Here is a 25,207-nt window from a genome sequence, read left to right on the forward strand (position 1 = left end):
ATGTTTTCATTGCTCAAAGAACAAGGAGGCTATTTGTCTCAAATGTCCAGTAAAAGCAGTTAACCAAATGAAACCATCCCAAATTTGGGGAAAGCCATTCTTGTATCAAACATTTTGGGGCTTGAAGGTTTGAATGGGCACTTTTGAATCTAATAAAAGAGTAGCTAATTCTATAACTTGGACCCTTGTTCTATTAAAGAGAATGGCTTTTTGTGTCCTGGCTCACTTAAAGTCTCATTTATGGGCCATTCTGACACATTTGCTTTAGTTATCCCAGTCATTTGCAACCCAATACAGTTTTTAAATTTCCTAGAAAGGTTTGTAGGTACGCCCAGTCTTTTCCTTGCACAGGTGAGACCCACCAAGGCTGACCTGTGGTGCTAGAAAGTGGTTACAGGCCACAGACCCAATAGGAATCCTGCTGGAGGCTGTCTGCATAGTCCTGTGCCCATTGTAGACAGGGGTTATAAGTGTGTGATGCAATAGTAAGAGGTGTAAAAGGAAGCATAGCATAAAAGAAATCTGTATCATTTTCTGAATAGGAACTTTAAGTCCTCTAGGGGTTCCATTTCCCATTGAGTGGCGGCAGGTATTTCCATTGTGGAGGCCCCGGTTGACTGGAATTTCTTCACTCACCTATGATGAACCCAGGATTTGATGCCTGTCAGCTTCAGTGCCAAGTCATTAGTCAACAGCACGTCATAGGGCCCTTTCCATTTTTCCTGTAGCTGTTGGGCAGGATCAGCTTCTCTCCATTCCTTCAGCAGCACTTGATCACAAGGCTGAAATGGGTGGCAATCTCCTACAAAATCTGTGACATTCCTCTAAGAAGTAAACTTATGCAAATGGTTAAGAGTTCATCCTGAGTGACGTAAGTTCTAACAGCTAATTCTGTATCCAGTGACACTCTAGCAACCCAGGACAAGGCTACAAAGGCCCTCTCAAAAATAATTTCATAAGGACTTAATTTAATCCCATTTCTGGGGGTTATTCTTACCCAGAGCAGTGTAATCCCAAGTACCTGAATCCATTTTAACTGAGTTTCCTGACATAGCTTAGCAAGAGTTGTCTTTAAAGTATGATGAATTCTTTCAGTCTGTCCAGAGGATTGAGGCTTCCATGCCGAGTGCAGCTTCCATTTTATTCCTAGTGTTTTGTTTACTTGTTGGGTTATTTCCAAGGTAAATGAAGGCCCATTTTCACTATGGATAATGTCAGGGAGCCCATATCGGGGTATGATGTTCTTTAGCTGCACTTTAACTACCTCTGTTGGCCACTCGGTATGATATGGGTATGCTTCCACCCAGCCTGAGAGTGTCCACTACAACTAAGAGGTATTTGTACCTTCCAGGGGCAAGTGGCATTTGAGTAAAGCCAATCTGCCAATTTTCTAGCAGATGCTTCCCTCTTGCCTGTTGTCTGGGTTGTCCTCTGCTATAGTTATTGGTCTCATTTTCAGTGCAAAGATGGCAATGTTGTATTATACTTTTCAAGTGAGCCTTCAGTCTCTTTTCCTTCATATATTTTTTGCACAAAAGTTAACGAGGCATCTCATCCAAAATGCATGCTATCATGAATATATTTTAGCATTGGGTTGAAGGAAGGTGTGCTGGCACCCAAACCAGGCCTTCGTTATTTACTTTCCAGCCTTCCTTGTCTTGAATAAACCCTTTGTCCTTGGCACTCTTTTCATCCTCAAACTATACTGGGGTTTGAAAGCTGCCAAATCTACTTGGGAAATGAAAGGTGCCTGGACCTTGGCACTGGTGCTGGCTAGATGCCTGGCTGTGCAGTAGGTGACGGTGTTCCCCCAGCTGGTTTGAAATTGCTGCGCTTATGGGCTGGACAATGCACAGCAGCTATTTTTCTCGAAGCTTCTACTGCCTCCAACAGCTCCAACACTTGCTTAGCATATTAAATTTCAGTATTATCAGCTTTTAGCAGCAGTCTCCTTTCCTTCCAAATAGCTCCGTGTGCATGGATTATCATGAAGGACTATTTGGAATCAGCGTAGATATTGGTGCTCTCACCTTGGGACAGTTGCAAGGCTCTGGTAAAAGCAACTAACTCAGCCTTTTCCGCAGAAGTCCCTGTCTGGAGTGTTCTTGCCTCTGTTACCTCCAAGAGAGTTACTACAGCATAGGCAGCATTTCTCCTTTCTTGGTGACTAAGCTGCTTCCATCCATGAACAGCAACCAGTGTTCACAGGGGAGGGCTGCATCCTTTAGATCTGGGAGACCAGAAAATACTTGATGATAACCTCTAGGCAGTTGTGTACTAGTTCCTTTGTCCCCAGTAGGTGGCGGCAAAATGGCGGGGTTTGAGGCTCCAGTGGTCTGCAGTTTTACTGCAGGATTATCAAGCAGGATGGCCTGATATCAGCCTAATCTGCCAACCCGTCAGCCAGTAGCCACCCTTCTGCTCAAATAACACCAGGCTTGATGGGGCACATAAATCATGATGGGCTGACCCAAAGTCAGCTTCTTAGCTCCCTTGAGCAACAAACAGGTGGCAGCTACTGCTTTGAGACAAGGGGTCCGGCCCCTTGCCACGGTATCGAGCCTTTCGACAAATAAGCCACTGGTTGCAATATTTCTTTCAGTTTTTGTGTTAGGATCCCGAGTGCCAGACCCAGTCTTTCAAGCACATAAAGTTGCAAGGGTTTATGAGGATTTGGCAGCCCCAGAGATGGGGCAGATGTCATCTTAAGCTTTAGTTGTTCAAATGCATTCTGGTGTTTCAGCTCCAATGCATTTAAAGGGGTTGTGGTTGGCCCCTTTTAACAGTTCATATAGCAGCTTTACCATCAGCCATAATTGGAAATCCAGGTTCTACAGAACCCTGCCATTCCCAGGAAGCCCCTTAGCTGCTTTCTGGTTGTGGGTGTCGTGATAGAGGCAACTGCATTTTGCCTCTCCACTGTCAGGGCTCTGGTTTCTCTCTGTAACAAAAATCCTAAGTATCCCACAGTTTGTTTGCATATCTGTACCCCTGTACCCTTTTGCTTGAGACCTTGTACCCACAGGCTGCCAAATGGTCTTAATGCAAGAATGTCTTAAAAAAAAGAAAAAGAAAAAAAGAAACCGATGAGTTATTAAGTTATTGCCCACATTTCAGGATAGAGGGTGAAAGAACTGTTCTGATTTTAGCTTTCCGCTCACCCCAACTATATTGACAGAGGTGTCAAAAAGTTCAGTAAGGCCGGGTGTGGTGGCTCACGCCTGTAATCCCAGCACTTTGGGAGGCCAAGATGGGCAGATCACTTGAGGTCAGGAGGTCAAGCCAGCCTGACCAACATGGTGAAACCCTGTCTCTACTAAAAATACAAAAATTAGTTGGGTGTAGTGGAGCATGCCTGTAATCCCAGCTACTTGGGAGGCTGAGGCAGGAGAATTGCTTGAACCCAGGAGGTGGAGGTTGCAGTGAGCTGAGATAATGCCACTGCACTCCAGCCTGGGCAATAGAGCGACTCAGTCTCAAAAAAGGTTCAGTAATTGGGGTATTAATTGATGAGTAAGCAGCACCCATATGGATTTAGAAGTCCAATTTTCATTTCCCCACTGTCAAATTTACCCAAGGCTCCTGAGGGAAAATCTTAACGTCAGACAGGGTTGGAGCCATCAGGAGTCTTGGGCCCCTCAGTCCTCCTTGGATTAGTTTTCAGGCTTAACAGCCATAAATGACCTGGGCTCCTTCTTGCTCAACTTGGGGCAGTCTTTCTTTCAATACCCTGTCTCCTGACAGTAAGTGCATTGATCTTTTTCAATATTTTCCTTCTGCCTCAGGGGTCCCTTTTTCTTTGGGTTTCCTACCACAGTGGCTGTAAGTATTGCTGCCTGCCATAGAGTCTTAGTTTCCTTGGCTTCCTTGCTATTACAGACATTGAATGCAATGTCAATTAACTGAGAAGCAGTCATTTCAATAGCCCCTTCCACATCTGGAACCTCTTTCTGATGTCTGGGGGCACTTTGCCCTACAAAAGTCATGTTTACCATTCTGACATTTTTGGGGTCCTGTGGATCTAAGTCTGTATACTTTCTATACATTTGACAGATCTGTTCCATAAATTCTGAGGGGTCCTCATTAGGTTTCTGCTGAAGTTCCAGCACTTTGTTCAGACTTTCGGGTCTCAGCACCCCGACCTAATGCCCTTTAGAATACACCTTTTATATGCTACAGACAATTAACTCCAGCCACACTGGCCTCATTTGGGTCCAAATTTGGGTCACTGCACAGAATCACCTCACCAGGTTCTAGGGTATCATCAGGGCTTTCATCATGAAAGTGCCATGTTTTCTCCTTTGTCTAATACTAGCCTTCACTCATCTGCAGTAAGCATAATATTTAGGAGGGCTTGCACATCAGCCCAGGTAGGGCAATGGGTGGCAAAAATAGTGGTAAACAGTTCAGTCATCTTCTGGGGATCTTCCCTGTAGGAAGGACTGGAACTTTTCCAATTCAGTAAATCAGATGTGGAAAAAGGGCTTCAGGCTCAGTAATATCCAGCCAGAGGCTCTTGCTGATTAACTCCCATGGGATATTGTCAGAGGGGAAATTGTCCTTCCCCAGGCTTGGTAGCTCCTCAGCCAAAATTAGTGCCTTGCCTAGTTCAGGAGGGAAAGACTATGTTTGCAGCCTCTTTGTACTTTGCGGGAGGTGACTCGTCACTCTCTTGACTAGGTGGTGGGGCACTAGCTTCTACTGGATTAGGCATGTATAGCAATTGCTGACTCTCCAGCTCTTTTTCTTTCTTCCTCTCCCTCAGGGTCAGGACACACTTTGTCTGAGCAATGCAACATTAACTTATTCCCTTTAACCTCTTGGTTATGTAGCAATGTAAGTGCCTGAATGTAGGGGAATTTTTAAATCTTTCCTCCCATTTCCCCAAACATTGATAAAACAGTTGTAACTGAAAGATATAATAGCTTAAAGAACCCAGAATTGGCCACCATTTTTTGGATCCTAAAACATACATTGGCCAAACCACATTACAACAGTAAACCATTTTCTTCTTAGTCGTGGGGGGATCCTTGTACTATTTCCAATCTGACAGGATTTTTCCCAGAGGGCTCCCTGAGGGAAGGAGAGCAGCACTTTCCATTTTAAGTGACAAAACCACAGACATGAACATGGAGACAGTTTCAGACAAACACAAAAGAAAGTGTACTTGGGTAAAACAGATCTGAAATCAGCTTCAGGTTTACTTCTAACCAAACAGCAAGTGAGCATACAAATAAGCCCTACTACTTTCCTGATGGCATCAGACCAAATGGCTTAATAAGCCCAGATAAGAAAATAACAGGCTTCCTGCATATGATCCAGTTTTACTCACCCTATGAGTGCATCCGCTCCTGCCTGATCACCATTCCTCCCCAGTGGTGAGAGGGACATGTGGTTTTTGTACATGGGATAGCCCCTGGGAGAATCCCCAGGTCTATCTTATCCAGCAGCTTCTGGGAGTCTCCAAATAATCATCTCGCCACAATCACGGGTCACTGAGTGCAGCACCATTTCAGGGACTCTTGGCTAGCTTGCCAAATGTTGTTCCTGGACCAAACTGGGTCTGGCTGTGTGTTCTTGTGGCCCAATAACAAGATGCAGACAAACTGGGAAAGAAGAGAGTTTATTTCTGTAAACAAGTACAGGGAGAAGGTCAAAGATAATTCCCCAGATCAACTCAAGACTAACATTTTTCCATTGCTTATATATGTTTCAAACTACATGCCTATGTGCAGTATCATACTCACCTATGTCTACAGGTAAATAATTTTGTTTTAACTAAAAGGTCAGAGGCCAGAAACATCCCCTAAATCTACTTAATCTACGAGGGCCCTGGTACTGGGGTGATTACTTCTATCTTATATTACCTATGGTTTGGGTCTGGAGAGTTGCCTCAGATGCCCAATACATTTATTTGACCCAAGACTGGTCCTGGTACAAGGACTGTGGGGCTATCTTCATTATCTTGACTTGCCCCAGGTTTTAGGAGAAACTTGCACAAGACTCTTACCAAACATATGTTTCATTTCTGGCTTTGGTGTCGAGGGATTGATTTTTCTAGGGTTAAGTACTAACTTAATGTTAAGGCAGACGCTGTGAAAGTTTGCCTGTATAACATGAGTGCTATGGAGGCCTGTATGTGTGACTGTTAGAAAACGATTGGCCTGTCACACTAATAGGAGTGTATATTCAGGGAAACTGTAATCTATGCTCCCCTGTAGCCACCCTAAATTTTGCCAAACATAAACTCTAAACAAGATTCTGACTTTTTGATTACATTAAGTTGATGGTTCTCAGTCTCCACTGACCCTGGGAGAAAAACAGAATCACAGGACAATTCTCAGTGTGACAGCCTCTGTGCAGGAGAATAGAGCCTCCCTTCCATGAGACACCTCGAGCCTCCCCCCAGCCCAGACACTCACCTGAAAAGCACTGGTCGAGACTCACAGGCAACCATATGTTCTCACCTCCCCTAATGTATCTCACTAGAGACACTTAGGCCAAATCTCAGAAGCCTGAGCACAAAAACCAACTGCCTTTCTTTTGGTTATCTCTCAGGGCATACTGTCAGGAATCATTTCCCCATGGCAATGAAGGTGTTTTCATCCAAGAATGCAACAAGGGAGCATGGTTTAATAACATCCGGTTGGAATGGATGGAAGCCCTTAATAAAGATGTCATTATGCAGTGATGATACACAAAGAAAGCTGTGAAACATATCAAGTAACAAATTAGATTATAGCACCACTGAAATGTGATTCTGTTGCTTTTGCTTACTTTCAGTGTGTTTCTTCTATTACGTTACAATACACCCCCTTTAAGTCCTTGTATTTTCTCATTTAAAAGTCTAGGGCCGGCCAGGTGTGATGGCTCACGCCTGTAATCCCAGCATTTTGGGAGGCCAAGGCGGGTGGATCACCTGAGATCGAGAGTTCGAGACCAGCCTGACCAACATGGAGAAAGCCTGTCTCTACTAAAAATACAAAATTAGCTGGGCATGGTGGCGCATGCCTGTAATCCCAGCTACTCAGGAGGCTGAGGCAGCAGAATTGCTTGAACCTGGGAGGCAGAGGTTGCTGTGAACTGAGATCGCACCATTGCGCTCCAGCCTGGGCAACAAGAGTGAAACTCCATCTTAAAAAATAAAAGTCTAGGGCCAGGTGTGGTGGCTCATGCCTGTAATCCCAGCACTTTATGAGGCTGAGATGCGTGGATTGCTTGAACGCAGGAATTTGAGATTAGTCTGGGCAATATGGTGAAACCCCATCTCTAGAAAAAATACAAATATTAGTCAGGTGTGATGGTGTGTGCCTGTGGCCTCAGCTACTTGGGAGGCTGAGGTGAGAGTATTGCCTGAGTGTGGGAGGATGGATTGAGTCTGGGAGGTGGAGGTGGCAGTGAGCTGAGACTGTGCCACTGCACCCAGCCAGGGCTATAGAGTGAAGCTCTGTCTCCAAAAAAGATCTATTGCTTAAGCTAATTTTTTAAGAAAATTTATTTTTCAAATATACTTTGAAAGCAATGACTCTTTAAAACATTATCTAAAGATTTCATACTCAAAATACCATTATAGTTTAATATCTGTTGTAAAAAATTTTACTTCTTGGCTGTGTTCTAAAGTTGTATATCTAAGGTGTTTTTAGAGACATTTAGTTCAAAAGAGTGCCCACACTGTGGTAAACGTGTGCAAGATTTAAAATGAGAAAATAACCATTTTATATGCTGTGAAAAAAAAATCTCATAGCTGTAACTGGTTAGAATTGACATGAAGGCAGGTGTCTTAATGCAAACACATTACAAAGAAACAGACAAGCAGAGCACCACTGTGGTTCGCACTAGGCAAGATGAGGAGAAGAGAGAAAGTTGATGCAAGTGCGGTTAAGGACTGAAGCTTAGGTGGTCCCAGGAAAGCCTCATTGAGAATTAGGTTTTAGGAATTAAGTAATGGAGGGCAACTGAGTAGTCACGAAAAGAGTAAATAGAAAGATGTAAATTTTATTTGCTGTAGGATTGAAATGTTGATGGTCCTACTAAATAAACTATTAATTCATCCAGTTCAATTATTGACATAATCTTATCATGACTGTTATCTCAGTTAATTATTCTACATTAATTATTTTAACTTCCAAGTCAGGTTTATTACATTTGTAAGCTTTTCTATACCCAAGAACAGCTTTCGTTTTCTTGTTTTACCAACTGTATTTTTTAATATTTCATCTGGCCTTTGTAGATGGTCAGCTGAGAAGCCGGGACCCTAAAATAGATGACCTACAGATGTGGCTTGCACCCCATTTGCAGCTAGCCGAATGTTCTTAAGCTGTCAGTTGGAGAGATGTGGATCTTAGAAGGGCTATAGCTTTTGCTTCTTCTTTGGAGACTTTAATTACAGCTATAAAGGACTTCTTGGTTTTGGTCTCATGTGTGTTTATTTGTGTAGCTCTGAGACATTTATTAAGGTATCCCTTTGATTTAAAATTTTGGTATATGTTAAGAATGTGATAAAAAGTTTTTTTGTTTGTATAGCCTTCTCTCTTAAACTAAATAAGATATATACCCAAAGAGAAAATAATTAAAACATTTCAAAGGCAAACAGTTTAACTAACGACTATCCTACACCTCTAGTAAACAAATATGCCCCACCTCCAAAACTTATTAGTAGTGTAAATTTCAGAATAAAATAGCCAAGAAACAGAAATGTTTGCTATTTATGCAGCTAAAACCTGGCAAAAATATTTTAAGAACTCTATAGTCAAAAGTTTACTTAATTGAAACCGATATTTAGACTATATATGGACATATACATTTATTTGAGGTCTCTGTTCTCTCCATAAAAGCTTCTCAGTCAACTAAATTTTCCACTTCTTAAACTCCTGCTATCTATACAAACTCCCCATTTATCCTCTTGTTGACATATTTTTTGCCAAGGATAATCTAAAACATTACTGGCTTTTTGATAAAGAAGATATTCTCAAACTGGCTGCTCTAGAATTAGTTTTTTCATTTACTATATTCTGTCAGTCCTTCCTTTTGCCACTTTTGACACCACATAAGGGGCCCTGAAGGAAATTTCTAGAGGCCCAGGGACCCTTTGAAGAAGACAGGATATAAGGGACTCTTTTTTGGCAGAGTAATGTTATTTTTTCTCACAGAGCCCCAAGACTTGTGTAGGTGGAAAGGTTCCTCTCAGGTGTAAGTTCCAGTATCTTTCCAATTGCACTCCTCAATCTCTTTGAGTTTTAAATGCATCCATGTGTATATGCGTAAGTTATGCACTGTGTCTACATGTATGTATATGTTTATACCTGTTTGTGTAGTATCCACATGGTACCAAATTAACTTAAAGATAAACATGGGTTTGTAAATTAAGTAAATAAGTCCAAATATATTTCAAGTTCACATTACTTGAGCAAATTATTTGGTAAATGTAATTAGTTTAATATTGTTGAATTAATAAAAACAACTGGCTTCTGACTTATCAGCAAAATATGCATGTATTTAACTTTAAACTTATTGCCTCTATGAAACTTGCCTAACATGAGTTTATGTTATATGTAATATGAAATTACAGTAATATGGAATTAGCTAACAGGTAATTTAACTGGAGATAATGACCAGATTTTTCTAATGGCTCATGAGATTTTCCAAACATAGTTAAAAATGAATAAAATAGATACAAATAAAAGATTACAAACATAGAATGTTTAATAATGTTAATTACAAAGGTTTCTATATGCTTAGAGTTTTGCTAAGCTAAATTAAGTATTATTCATTAAACACCTAGATCAGTTCCAAATTGAAAAAACTGATATAATTACTGACATTAATTATTAAATATAATCATATACTTTTGGCTTTTTATTTCAGAGAAACAAAAGATATTTAGATATTAGTAAATATGTTTTGTTCCAAACTGAAAAACTATTCAACTAGAATTATGTTTCTAAGTATTATAAAATGTGTATTCATAAATTCTTTTTTGGGGGGAACAGAGTCTCTCACTGTCACCCGGGCTAGAGTGCAGTGGCACGATTTCGGCTTACTGCAACCTCCACCTCCCAGGTTCAAGCGATTCTCCTGCCTTAGCCTCCCAAGTTGCTGGGAGTATAGGCGCCCACCACCATGCCAAGATAATTTTTTATATTTTTAGTAGAGACGGGGTTTCACCATGTTGGCCAGACTGGTCTCCAACTCAAGACCTCGTGATTGGCCTACTTCAACCTCCCAAAGTGCTGGCATTACAGAATGGGTTAAACATTTTTACTTCTTAGGTTTTTACTATGAATTAACATCATTAGGATTTAAAATTCTTACTAACATGGCGACTGAAACTAGAAATAAAGAACAATTCTATATACAGTGTGTATAAAGAAAATAAGATATGTTTGTTGGAAAAAAGATAATATTGAAAAAGAGACATGAGGATATGATTTTTCTTACACAGTAATTTTGCTTAATGTAGAGATTATTTAAATGTTTTCTTAAATTGAAAAAAAAAGAGAACAATTAAATGGGTATAGAAATTGAAGAAAGAGAATAGAAAAAAATTAAAAGAGTTTATAAAAGATGTATAGAGTTGAGCATGGTGGATCAACTCTGTAATTCCAACACTTTGGGAGGCTGAGGAGGAAGAACTGCTTGAGCTCAGGAGTCTGAGACCAGCCTGGGCAACATAGGGAGACCACATCTCTACAAAAAAAATTTAGATATTAGCTGGGCATGGTGTCCAATGTCTATATTCCCAGCTACTGGGGAGGCTAAAGTAGGAGAATCACTTGTGCCTGGTGGGGTTGGGGCTGCAGTAAGCCATGATCATACCACTGTACTTTCAGCCTGGGGGACACAGTGAGACACTGTGTCCAAAAACAAACAAACAAAAAAACCAAAGGTTTATAAAAAATCTTATTATGGGCCAGGTGTGGTGTCTCATGCCTGTAATACTAGCACTTTGGGAGGCCGAGGCGGGTGGATCACCTGAGGTCAGGAGCTCAAGACTAGCCTGGTCAACTTGGTGAAACCCCGTCTCTACTAAAAATACAAAAATTAGCTGGGTGTGGTGGCAGGAACCTATAATCCAAGCTACTTGGGAGGTTGAGGTAGGAGCATCTCTTGAACCCGGGAGATGAAGGTTGCAGTGAGCCGATATCACACCATTGCACTCCAGCCTGGGCGACAAGAGCAAAACTCCATCTCAAAAAAAAAAAAAAAAAAAAAAAAAATCTTATGAGCGGTCAAAGCTGACTGAAATTACACTGATCTGTTTATGAGATTTTACTGAAGTTCGCTTTAATTTTAATCAATCAATTGTGTCAAACACGGGATACAATTCAGTTTTCTTTTTTTAAACAGAATTTTTATGAAGTATTTTTAAGCAATAATAAAAAGCCTGGGGGTTCACCTTTTGAGTAAAATGTGTAAAATAAAAAAGATAATTACCAAATTTATTTGCCAATTGCATCTTTAATCCTGACCATATTAAGTCTTATCCAATTTCCTCTGGGGAGTTTCTTCTGAACTTTCCAGAGACCAAGAAATGCACTTCACTGGGCAAAGAGTTTAGCGTACTTTTAACATATGACTGCTTTTTAAGAATTTTTATTGTGCATACCACCCTCTGTTCTCTGGAGTGGTGGCTCACTAAAAATTTTAAATTAATTCAAGATTCTGGCTGGGGGAGTGGCTCATATCTGTAATCCCAGCAAGTTGGGAGGCTGAGGCAGGAGAACTGCTTGAACCCAGGAGGCGGAGGTTGCAGCGAGTCAAGATCATGCCATTGCACTCTAACCTGGGTGACAGAGCAAGGAAGAAGAAGAAGGAGAAAGAAGAAGAAAAAGAAGAAAGAGGGAAGAAGAATAAAGAAGAAAGAAGGAATAAGAAAGAAGAAGAAGGAAGAGGAAGGAAGAAGAAGGAGGAAAAAGAAAGGAGGAGGAGGAGAAGGACGAGAAGGACAAGGAGGACAAGGAGAAGGAGAAGAAAGAAGAAGAAGAGGAGGAGGAAGATGAGGAAGAGGAAGAAGAGGAAGAAGAAGAGGAAGGAGGAGGAGAAGAAGAGGCAGCAGCAGCAGCAGCAGCAAGATTATAATGTAATTAAAAAGTTACCAAAAAAAAAAGTCCCGGGCCAGGCAGATTCATACTTGAACTCTATCAGACATTCAAAAAAAAAAATTAAAAAAGGGTACCAATCCTATTGACACTATTCCAAAAGACAGAGAAAGAGGAAATCCTCCTTAGTCAAAAGAACAAAGCTGGAGGCATCACGCTACCTGACTTCAAACTATACTACAAGGCTACAGTAACCAAAACAGCATGGTACTGGTACCAAAACAGAGATATAGACCAATGGAACAGAACAGAGTCCTCAGAAATAATACCACACATCTACAGCCATCTGATCTTTGACAAACCTGAGAGAAACAAGAAATGGGGAAAGGATTCCCTATTTAATAAATGGTGCTGGGAAAATTGGCTAGCCATAAGTAGAAAGCTGAAACTGGATCCTTTCCTTACTCCTTATACGAAAATTAATTCAAGATGGATTAGAGACTTAAACGTTAGACCTAATACCATAAAAATCCTAGAGGAAAACCTAGGTAGTACCATTCAGGACATAGGCATGGGCAAAGACTTCATGTCTAAAACACCAAAAGCAACGGCAGCAAAAGCCAAAATTGACAAATGGGATCTCATTAAACTAAAGAACTTCTGCACAGCAAAAGAAACTACCATCAGAGTGAACAGGCAACCTACAGAATGGGAGAAAATTTTTGCAATCTACTCATCTGACAAAGGGCTAATATCCAGAACCTACAAAGAACTCAAACAAATTTACAAGAAAAAAACAAACAACCCCATCCAAAAGTGGGCAAAGGATATGAACAGACATTTCTCAAAAGAAGACATTCATACAGCCAACAGACACATGAAAAAATGCTCATCATCACTGGCCATCAGAGAAATGCAAATCAAAACCACAATGAGATACCATCTCACACCAGTTAGAATGGCGATCATTCAAAAGTCAGGAAACAACAGGTGCTGGAGAGGATGTGGAGAAATAGGAACACTTTTACACTGTTGGTGGGATTGTAAACTAGTTCAACCATTATGGAAAACAGTATGGCGATTCCTCAAGGATCTAGAACTAGATGTACCATATGACCCAGCCATCCCATTACTAGGTATATACCCAAAGGATTATAAATCATGCTGCTATAAAGACACATGCACACGTATGTTTATTGCAGCACTATTCACAATAGCAAAGACTTGGAATCAACCCAAATGTCCATCAGTGACAGATTGGATTAAGAAAATGTGGCACATATACACCATGGAATACTATGCAGCCATAAAAAAGGATGAGTTTGTGTCCTTTGTAGGGACATGGATGCAGCTGGAAACCATCATTCTTAGCAAACTATCACAAGAACAGAAAACCAAACACCGCATGTTCTCACTCATAGGCGGGAACTGAACAATGAGATCACTTGGACTCGGGAAGGGGAACATCACACACCGGGGCCTATCATGGGGAGGGGGGAGGGGGGAGGGATTGCATTGGGAGTTATACCTGATGTAAATGACGAGTTGATGGGTGCAGCACACCAACATGGCACAAGTATACGTATGTAGCAAACCTGCACGTTGTGCACATGTACCCTACAACTTGAAGTTTAATAATAATAAATAAATTTAAAAAAAAAATTATTCTATGAAGCCAGTATCACTCTAATACCAAAACCAGGAAAAGATATAACAAAAGAGAAAACTACAGACCAATATTCCTGATGAACATACATGCAAAAATCCTCAACAAAATACTAGTTACCTGAATCCAACAGCATATCAAAAATGTAATCCACCATGATCAAGTGGGTTTTATACTAGGGATGCAGGATGGGTTAACATCCACAAGTCAATAAATGTAATACACAACATAAACAGAATTAAAAACAAAAATCACACGAACATCACAATAGATGCAGAAAAAAGCATATGACATAATTCAGCATTGCTTTATGATTAAAACCCTCGGCAAAATCGGCATAGAAGGAAAATTCCTTAAGGTAATAGCAGCTATCTATGACAAACACAGCCAACATTATACTGAATGGGAAAAAGTTGAAAGCATTCCCCCATGAGAAGTGGAACAAGACAAGGATGCCCCTTTCACCACTGTTTTTTTTTTTTTTTTTTGGAGGGAGTCTGGCTCTGTTGCCCAGGTTGGAGTGCAGTGGCATGATCTTGGCTCACTGCAAGCTCCGCCTCCCAGGTTCATGCCATTCTCCTGCCTCAGCCTCCCGAGCAGCTGGGACTACAGGCACCCGCCACCACACCCGGCTAATTTTTTGTATTTTTAGTACAGATGGGGTTTCACTGTTTTAGCCAGGATGGTCTCGATCTCCTGACCTTGTGATCCGCCCACCTCGGCCTCCCAAAGTGCTGGGATTACAGGCGTGAGCCACCGCGCTCGGCCCCCTTTCACCACTTCTATTCAACACAGTACTGCGAGTCCTAGCCAAAGCTATCAGACAAGAGAAAGAAATAAAGGGCATCCAAATCAGTAAAGAAGAAGTCAAACAGTTGCTGTTTGCTGATGACATAATTGTATATTTTGAAAATCCTAAAAACTAATCTAAAAAGCTTCTAGATTTGTTAAATGAATTCAGTAAAGTTTCAGGATACAAAATTAATGTACATAAATGAGTAACTCTGTTATACACCTACAGTGGCCAAGTTGAGAATTAAATCAAAAACTCAAGCCCTTTTACAATAACTGCAAAAATAAAATAAAATACAATACTCAGGAATATACTTAACCAAGGAGGTGAAAGACCTCTACAAGAAAAACCACAAAACACTGCTGAATGAAATCATAGATGACACAAACTAATGGAAACACATCTCATGCGCATGGATGGGTAGAGTTAAGACTGTGAAAATGACCATACTGCCAAAAGCAATTTACACATTCAATGCAATTCTCATCAAAATACCACCATCATTCTTCACAGAACTAGAAAAAACAATCCTAAAATTTATGTGGAACCAAAAAAGAGACTGCATAGCCAAAGCAAAACTAAGCAAAAAGAACAAATCTGGAGACATTACATTATCTGACTTCAAATGATACCATAAGACCACAGTAACCAAAATAACATGGTACTGGTATAAAAAAGGCATGTAGATCAATGAAACTGAAGAGAGAACCCAGAAATAAAGCCAAATATTTATAGCCAACTGATGTTCAACAAAGCAAACAAAAACAAAGTGGGGAAAGGACACCCTATTCAACAAATGGTGCTGGAATAATTGGCAACCACACATAGAAGAATGAAACTGGATCCTTATTTCTTACCTTATACAAAAATCAACTCAAGATGGATCAAAGACTTGTATCTAAGATCTGAAACCATAAAAATTCTAGAAGATAACATTGGAAAAACTCTTCTAGACATTGGCTTAGGTAAAGACTTCATGACCAAGAATCCAAAAGCAAATGCAACACAAACAAAGATAAATAGATGAGACTTAATAAAACTAAAAAGCTTCTGCAAAGCAATAGAAATAATCAGTAGAGTAAACAAACAACCCACAGAGTGGGAGAAGATCTTCACAAATTATGTATTCAACATCAGACTAATATCCAGAATCTACAAGGAACTCAAACAAGTCAGCAAGAAAAAAACAATCCCATTAAAAAGTGGGTTAAGGAAATGAATAGACAGTTCTCACAAGAAGATACACAAATGACCAACAGACATATGAAAAATAGGCTCAACATCACTAATGATCAGGGAAATACAATTCAAAACCACAATGGGATGCTACCTTACTTCTGCAAGAATGGCCATAATAAAAAAATAATAGATGTTGGCATGGGTATGGTGCAAAGGGAACACTTATACACTGCTGGTGGGAATGTAAATTAGTGCAACCACTATGGAAAACAGTGTGGAGATATATAGATCTATTTAATTCAGCAATTCACTACTAGGTAAATACCCAGAGGAAAAGAAGTCATTATATTAAAAGGCACGTGAACACGCATGTTTATAGCAGCACAATTTGCAATTGCAAAACTATGGAATCAGCCCAAATGCCCATCAATCAACAAGTGGATAAAGAAAGTGTGGCCAGGTGTGGTGGCTCACACCTGTAATCCCAGCAATTTGGGAGGCCAAGATGGGCGGATTACTGGAAGCCAGGAGTTTGAGACCAGCCTGGCCAACGTGGCAAAACCCCGTGTCTACAAAAAATTCAAGAATTAGCTGGGAATGGTGGCTCACAACTGTAGTGTCAGCCACTCAAGAGGCTGAGGCATGAGAACTGAATGAACACAGGAGGTGGAGGTTCCAGTGAGCCAAGATCACACCACCGCCCTCCAGCCTTGATGACAGAGCTAGAATATGTCTCAAAGGAAAAAAAGGAAGAAAATATGGTATGTGTATACACACACACACACACACACACACACACACTATGGAATACTACTCAGCCATAAAAAGAATTAAATTAATGGCATTCACAGCAATTTGGATGTAACTGGAGACCATCACTCTAAGTGAAGTAACTCAGGAATGGAAAACCAAACATTAATGTTCTCACTCATAAGTGGGAGCTAAGCTAGGAGAATGCAAAGGAATAAGAATAATACAATTGGGCTTTGGGGAATTAGGGCAAAGGGTTGGGGGCGGTCAGGAATAAAAGACTACACATTCGGTAGAGTGTACATTGCTCAGTGACAGGTACACCAAAATCACCACGTGAATCACAACTCATTCATGTAACCAAACACTACCTGTCCCCCAAAAACCTATTGAAACAAAAAAATAATAATAATGAAACACCAAATTAAGTTCACATATAGTCTAAATGAAGCATTTACAATCCCCTATATGCTCTCTGGTCAAAATCCAATTACCAACACTGAAGGGGCATTTTTTTTTCCAATACCGTGATTAGGGAGTCATGCTTTCTCCATTTTTGAAGCATAAGGCTATCTAATAAATATTAATTTTGAATAAACACAATGATTCTGATAGAAATTATTTTCACTTTTCTGATATCTGAAATATTATCAGATAATATTTGTCTTCTATGTCTTCCATCACGAAAAGTACCCAATGCTGCTACTTTCTTCCATTACAAAGATATGTCAGTATTTTAAAAAAGAGCAATTGGTGAAATAATTTGAAAAATTCAGAATATTCCTTATACTGTCTTGAACATGTATATTTTTACACGCATTACTGTTTTATGTTCAAGTATTTTTCTTTATATTCTCTCTATATATTTTACATTTGCCATTAAACTTTCATTAAAACAAATGACATTATGGGGCGGAGCAACATGGCCCAATAGGAACAGCTCCAGTCTCCAGCTCCCAGCGCGAGCGACACATAAGACAGGTGATTTCTGCATTATCAACTGAGGTACTGGGTTCATCTCACTGGGGAGTGCCGGACAATGGGTGCTGGTCAGCCCTTGCAGCCCGACCAGCGAGAGCTGAAGCAGGGCCAGGCATCGCCTCACCTGGGAAGCGCAAGGGGGAAGGGAATCCCTTTTCCTAGCCAGGGGAACTGAGACACACAACACCTGGAAAATCGGGTAACTCCCACCCCAATACGGCGCTTTAAGCAAAGGGGCACACCAGGAGATCATATCCCACACCTGACCGGGAGGGTCCCACGCCCACGGAGCCTTCCTCGTTACTAGCACAGCAGTCTGCGATCTAACCCCAAGGCAGCAGCAAGGCTGGGGGAGGGGCGCCCGACATTGCTGAGGCTTAAGTAGGTAAACAAAGCCCTGAGAAGATCGAACTGGGTGGAGCTCACAGCAGTTCAAGGAGGCCTGCCAGTCTCTGTAGACTCCACCTCTGGGGACAGGGCACAGCTAAACAACAACAACAACAACAAAAAGCAGCAGAAACCTCTACAGATGCAAGCGACTCTGTCTGGCAGCTTTGAAGAGAGCGGTGGATCTCCCAACACGGAGGGTGAGATCTGAAAACGGACAGACTGCCTGCTCAAGTGGGTCCCTGACCCCTGAGTAGCCTAACTGGGAGACATCCTCCACTGGGGCAGACCGACACCCCACACCTCACACGGTGGAGTACACCCCTGAGAGGAAGCTTCCAAAGCAAGAATCAGACAGGTACACTTGCTGTTCAGCAGTATTCTATCTTCTGCAGCCTCTGCTGCTGACACCCAGGCAAACAGGGTCTGGAGTGGACCTCAAGCAATCTCCAACAGACCTACAGCTGAGGGTCCTGACTGTTAGAAGGAAAACTAACAAACAGGAAGGACACCCACACCAAAACCCCATCAGTACGTCACCATCATCAAAGACCAGAGGCAGATAAAACCACAAAGATGGGGAAAAAGCAGGGCAGAAAAGCTGGAAATTCAAAAAATAAGAGCGCATCTCCCCCTCCAAAGGAACACAGCTCATCGCCAGCAACGGATCAAAGCTGGACGGAGAATGACTTGGACGAGATGAGAGAAGAAGGCTTCAGTCCATCAAACTTCTCAGAGCTAAAGGAGGAATTACGTACCCAGCGCAAAGAAACTAAAAATCTTGAAAAAAGAGTGGAAGAATTGATAACCAGAATAATTAATGCAGAGAAGGCCATAAACGAACGGACAGAGATGAAAACCATGACATGAGAAATACGTGACAAATGCACAAGCTTCAGTAACCGACTCGATCAACTGGAAGAAAGAGTATCAGCGATTGAGGATCAAATGAATGAAATGAAGTGAGAAGAGAAATCTATAGAAAAAAGAAGAAAAAGAAATGAACAAAGCCTGCAAGAAATATGGGATTATGTAAAAAGACCAAATCTACATCTGATTGGGGTGCCTGAAAGTGAGGGGGAAAATGGAACCAAGTTGGAAAACACAGTTCAGGATATCATCCAGGCAAACTTTCCCAACCTAGTAGGGCAGGCCAACTTTCAAATTCAGGAAATACAGAGAACGCCACAAAGATACTCCTCAAGAAGAGCAACTCCAAGACACATAATTGCCAGATTCTCCAAAGTTGAAATGAAGGAAAAAATCTTAAGGGCAGCCAGAGAGAAAGCTCGGGTTACCCACAAAGGGAAGCCCATCAGACTAACAGCAGATCTCTCGGCAGAAACTCTACAAGCCAGAAGAGAGTGGGGACCAATATTCAACATTCTTAAAGAAAAGAATTTTCAACCCGGAATTTCATATCCAGCCAAACTAAGTTTCATAAGTGAAGACGAAATAAAATCCTTTACAGATAAGCAAATGCTTAGAGATTTTGTCACCACCAGACCTGCCTTACAAGAGACCCTGAAGGAAGCACTAAACATGGAAAGGAACAACCAGTACCAGCCATTGCAAAAACATGCCAAACTGTAAAGACCATCAATGCTAGGAAGAAACTGCATCAACTAACGAGCAAAATAACCAGTTAATATCATAATGGCAGGATCAAGTTCACACATAACAATCTTAACCTTAAATGTAAATGGACTAAATGCTCCAATTAAAAGACACAGACTGGCAAACTAGATAAAGAGTCAAGACCCATCAGTCTGCTGTATTCAGGAGACCCATCTCACATGCAGAGACATATATAGGCTCAAAATAAAGGGATGGAGGAAGATGTACCAAGCAAATGGAGAACAAGAAAAAGCAGGGGTTGCAATACTAGTCTCTGATAAAACACACTTTAAACCATAAAAGGTCAAAAGAGACAAAGAAGGCCATTACATAATGGTAAAGGGATCAATTCAACAGGAAGAGCTAACTATCCTAAATATATATGCACCCAATACAGGAGCACCCAGATTCATAAAGCAAGTCCTTAGAGACTTACAAAGAGACTTAGACTCCCATACAATAATAAATGGGAGACTTCAACACCCCACTGTCAACATTAGACAGATCAACGAGACAAAGTTAACAAGGATATCCAGGAATTGAACTCATCTCCGCAGCAAGCAGACCTAATAGACATCTACAGAACTCTCCACCCCAAATCAACAGAATATACATTCTTCTCAGCACCACATCACACTTATTCCAAAATTGACCACATAATTGGAAGTAAAGCACTCCTCAGCAAATGTACAAGAACAGAAATTATAACAAACTGTCTCTCAGACCACAGTGCAATCAAACTAGAACTCAGGACTAAGAAACTCAATCGAAACCTCTCAACTACATGGAAACTGAATAACCTGCTCCTGAATGACTACTGGGTACACAACGAAATGAAGGCAGAAATAAAGATGTTCTTTGAAACCAATGAGAACAAAGATACAACATACCAGAATCTCTGGGACACATTAAAGCAGTGTGTAGAGGGAAATTTATAACACTAAATGCCCACAAGAGAAAGCTGGAAGAATCTAAAATTGACACTCTAACATCACAATTAAAAGAACTAGAGAAGCGAGAGCAAACACATTCAAAAGCTAGCAGAAGGCAAGAAATAACTAAGATCAGAGCAGAACTGAAGGAGATAGAGACACAAAAATCCCTCCAAAAAATCAATGAATCCAGGAGTTGGTTTTTTGAAAAGATCAACAAAATTGATAGACCACTAGCAAGACTAATAAAGAAGAAAAGAGAGAAGAATCAAATAGATGCAATAAAAAATGATAAAGGGGATATCACCACCAACCCCACAGAAATACAAATTACCATCAGAGAATACTATAAACACCTCTATGCAAATAAACTAGAAAATCTAGAAGAAATGGATAATTTCCTGGACACTTACACTCTCCCAAGACTAAACCAGGAAGAAGCTGAATCCCTGAATAGACCAATAGTAGGCTCTGAAATTGAGGCAATAATGAATAGCCTACCAACCAAAAAAAGTCCAGGACCAGATGGATTCACAGCTGAATTCTACCAGAGGTACAAGGAGGAGCTGGTACCATTCCTTCTGAAACTATTCCAATCAATAGAAAAAGAGGGAATCCTCCCTAACTCATTTTATGAGGCCAACATCATCCTGATACCAAAGCCTGGCAGAGATACAACAAAAAAAGAGAATTTTAGACCAATATCCCTGATGAACATTGATGCAAAAATCCTCAATAAAATCCTGGCAAACTGGATCCAGCAGCACATCAAAAAGCTTATCCACTATGATGAAGTGGGCTTCATCCCTGGGATGCAAGGCTAGTTCAACATATGCAAATCAATAAACGTAATCCAACATATAAACAGAACCAAGGACAAAAACTACATGATTATCTCAATAGATGCAGAAAAGGCCTTTGACAAAATTCAACAGCCCTTCATGCTAAAAACGCTCAATAAATTCGGTATTGATGGAACATATCTCAAAATAATAAGAGCTATTTATGACAAACCCACAGCCAATATCATACTGAATGGGCAAAAACTGGAAAAATTCCCTTTGAAAACTGGCACAAGACAGGGATGCCCTCTCTCACCACTCCTATTCAACATAGTGTTGGAAGTTCTGGCTAGGGCAATCAGGCAAGAGAAAGAAATCAAGGGTATTCAGTTAGGACAAGAAAAAGTCAAATTGTCCCTGTTTGCAGATGACATGATTGTATATTTAGAAAACCCCATTGTCTCAGCCCAAAATCTCCTTAAGCTAATAAGAAACTTCAGGAAAGTCTCAGGATACAAAATTAATGTGCAAAAATCACAAGCATTCTTATACACCAGTAACAGACAAACGGAGAGCCAAATCATGAATGAACTTCCATTCACAATTGCATCAAAGAGAATAAAATACCTAGGAATTCAACTTACAAGGGATGTAAAGGACCTCTTCAAGGAGAACTACAAACCACTGCTCAGTGAAATAAAAGAGGACACAAACAAATGGAAGAACATACCATGCTCATGGATAGGAAGAATCAATATCATGAAAATGGCCATAGTGCCCAAGGTAATTTATAGATTCAATGCCATCCCCATCAAGCTACCAATGAGTTTCTTCACAGCATTGGAAAAAACTACTTTAAAGTTCATATGGAACCAAAAAAGAGCCCGCATTGCCAAGACAATCCTAAGCAAAAAGAACAAAGCTGGAGGCATTACGCTACCTGACTTCAAACTATACTACAAGGTTACAGTAACCAAAACAGCATGGTACTGGTACCAAAACAGAGATATAGATCAATGGAACAGAACAGAGCCCTCAGAAATAATACCACACATCTACAGCCATCTGATCTTTGACAAACCTGAGAGAAACAAGAAATGGGGAAAGGATTCCCTATTTAATAAATGGTGCTGGGAAAATTGGCTAGCCATAAGTAGAAAGCTGAAACTGGATCCTTTCCTTACTCCTTAAACGAAAATTAATTCAAGATGGATTAGAGACTTAAATGTTAGACCTAAAACCATAAAAACCCTAGAAGAAAACCTAGGTAATACTATTCAGGACATAGGCATGGGCAAGGACTTCATGACTAAAACACCAAAAGCGATGGCAACAAAAGCCAAAAATGACAAATGGGATCTCATTAAACTAAAGAGCTTCTGCACAGCAAAAGAAACTACCATCAGAGTGAACAGGCAACCTACAGAATGGGAGAAAATTTTTGCAATCTACTCATCTGACAAAGGGCTAATATCCAGAACCTACAAAGAACTCAAACAAATTTACAAGAAAAAAACAAACAACCTCATCAAAAAGTGGGCAAAGGATATGAACAGACACTTCTTAAAAGAGGACATTCCTACAGCCAACAGACACATGAAAAAATGCTCATCATCACTGGCCATCAGAGAAATGCAAATCAAAACCACAATGAGATACCATCTCACACCAGTTAGAATGGCAATCATTAAAAAGTCAGGAAACAACAGGTGCTGGAGAGGATGTGGAGAAATAGGAACACTTTTACACTGTTGGTGGGATTGTAAACTAGTTCAACCATTATGGAAAACAGTATGGCAATTCCTCAAGGATCTAGAACTAGAAGTACCATATGACCCAGCCATACCATTACTGGGTATATACCCAAAGTATTATAAATCATGCTGCTATAAAGACACATGCACACGTATGTTTATTGCAGCACTATTCACAATAGCAAAGACTTGGAATCAACCCAAATGTCCATCAGTGACAGACTGGATTAAGAAAATGTGGCACATATACACCATTGAATACTATGCAGCCATAAAAAAGGATGAGTTTGTGTCCTTTGTAGGGCCATGGATGCAGCTGGAAACCATCATTCTCAGCAAACTATCGCAAGAACAGAAAACCAAACACCGCATGTTCTCACTCATAGGTGGTAACTGAACAATGAGATCACTTGGACTCGGGAAGGGGAACATCACACACTGGGGCCTATCACGGGGAGGGGGGAAGGCGGAGGGATTGCACTGGGAGTTATACCTGATGTAAATGATGAGTTGATGGGTGCTGACGAGTTGATGGGTGCAGCACACCAACATGGCACAAGTATACGTATGTAACAAACCTGCACGTTATGCACATGTACCCTAGAACTTAAAGTATAATTTAAAAAAACAAACAAAAACAAATGACATTAATAATTTTTACCTAATATAGACTTTTCATAGCACTGAGGCAGAAAAAGCAGACCTCATATTTTTATATAAACACTAGGAATTAATTTATAGCATAAACTGATTTGAGAATTGAATTATATCAATAATACTTGCTTTTCAAATATTTCAAGTACTGCCAGTATCAGTAATATATCCACTGAATATGACAGAACATCAATGTTCTTCCTTGAGTGAAAGAAATAAGCAAATAAATTATCTATTTGCCTTGACTTTATATTATTCTCTATAATAAATACTCTGGTTTGATGTAAAGTCTGAAAATGTTCGTGCTTTAGTCCTTTCTCGTGTAAATCTTCTGACACATTTATACTTGAGTTTTATCAAATATTTCCTCACATTTATTACATCTGCGAAGTTTCTTTCTGTGTGAACTCTATGGTGATTTCTAAGTTCCATATTTTGGATAAATTCTTTTCACATTAATTACTTTTATAGAGTTCTAATATGAATTATCTTATGTTGAGTAAGGGTTGAGTACCAATTGAATAGTTTGTCGCATTTTAACAATTCCAGGGTTTCTCTGCAGTATGAATTTCTCTGGTGTTGAGTAAAGTGCAAACTATGGTTAAAGGCTTTGCCACATTCTTTAAATTGGTAAGTTTTCTCATCATTACGGATTATCTCATTTTTTTTAGATTTGATTATTGACTAAGAACTGTCTCACATTTATTGTATCTGAGTTTTATCCAATATAGATTCTCTAATGCTGAGTATGTTTTGACAACTGGCTAAAAACTTCTACACATTTGTTACATTTGTATGACTTCTCTTGAACACTGGTACTCTGATGTATAATAAAGATGAAGAATAAAAGACTTTCTCACACTTTTGACATTGTAGTGGTTCTCTAGAACATGAGTTTTCTAATGTTTTCTAGGGACTAAGCTTTGGCTCAAGGTTTTATCAGACTTACTGCACTGATAATTTTTTTCTTCAATAAAAGTATCTTGGTAAATATGTAGTGTAGAACCTTCCCTACTGGTTGTCAAAGCTGTATTATATGTGTGATGTTTTCCACAATTATCTATTCCATAATATTGACTAAGTAATAATTAAGGGGTAAATACCTTCTCATATTGATGAAATTTGTAGATTATGGCAGAAGAAGGTATTATTTCTTGGTGAAAACTTTTTAACAAGGACCCATTAAACTGATCGTATTTAGAAATATTCTCATTTTGAAATATCTGCTTTTTAGAAATATTTTTGAACATTTAATCCAGTCTTATATTTTAATTGGTTCATATGATTATTTTGAATGTAGTCTAGATTACTATTCAGATTTTCTAAGTTTTATTTCAAAGAAAAATATGTTTCAAAATTGATATCAATATTTGTAGAAACACATGGTACAGGGCCGGCACGGTGACTCACACCTGTAATTCCAGCACTTTGGGAGGCTGAGGCAGGCGGATCATGAGGTCAGGAGTTTGAGACCAGAATGCCCAACATGGTGAAACCCTGTCTCTAATAAAAATACAAAAATTAGCTGGGCGTGGTGGCACATGCCTGTAATCCCAGCTACTTGGGAGGTTGAGGCATGAGAATGGAGTGAACCTGGGAAGCAGAGCTTGCAGTGAGCCCAAATGGCACCACTGCACTCCAGCCTGGGTGACACAGCGAGACTCCATCTGAAAA

General features: G+C 40.1%; 1 protein-coding gene across 1 annotated transcript in view; it reads right to left on the minus strand.

The window, feature by feature from the left end:
• The window catches only part of ZNF92 (zinc finger protein 92), a 141,480-nt gene that overhangs the window by 86,836 nt on the left and 29,437 nt on the right, over window positions 1–25,207 (minus strand). Inside the window, exon 2 of the mRNA XM_073008734.1 lies at window positions 5,333–5,606. Within this exon, the coding sequence (XP_072864835.1) occupies window positions 5,333–5,406 (74 nt within the window). The 5' untranslated portion in view covers window positions 5,407–5,606. The remainder of the gene's footprint in view (window positions 1–5,332; window positions 5,607–25,207) is intronic.

The sequence above is a fragment of the Chlorocebus sabaeus genome, chromosome 21 (assembly GCF_047675955.1).
Source record: "Chlorocebus sabaeus isolate Y175 chromosome 21, mChlSab1.0.hap1, whole genome shotgun sequence".
Classification (NCBI taxonomy): Eukaryota; Metazoa; Chordata; class Mammalia; order Primates; family Cercopithecidae; genus Chlorocebus; species Chlorocebus sabaeus.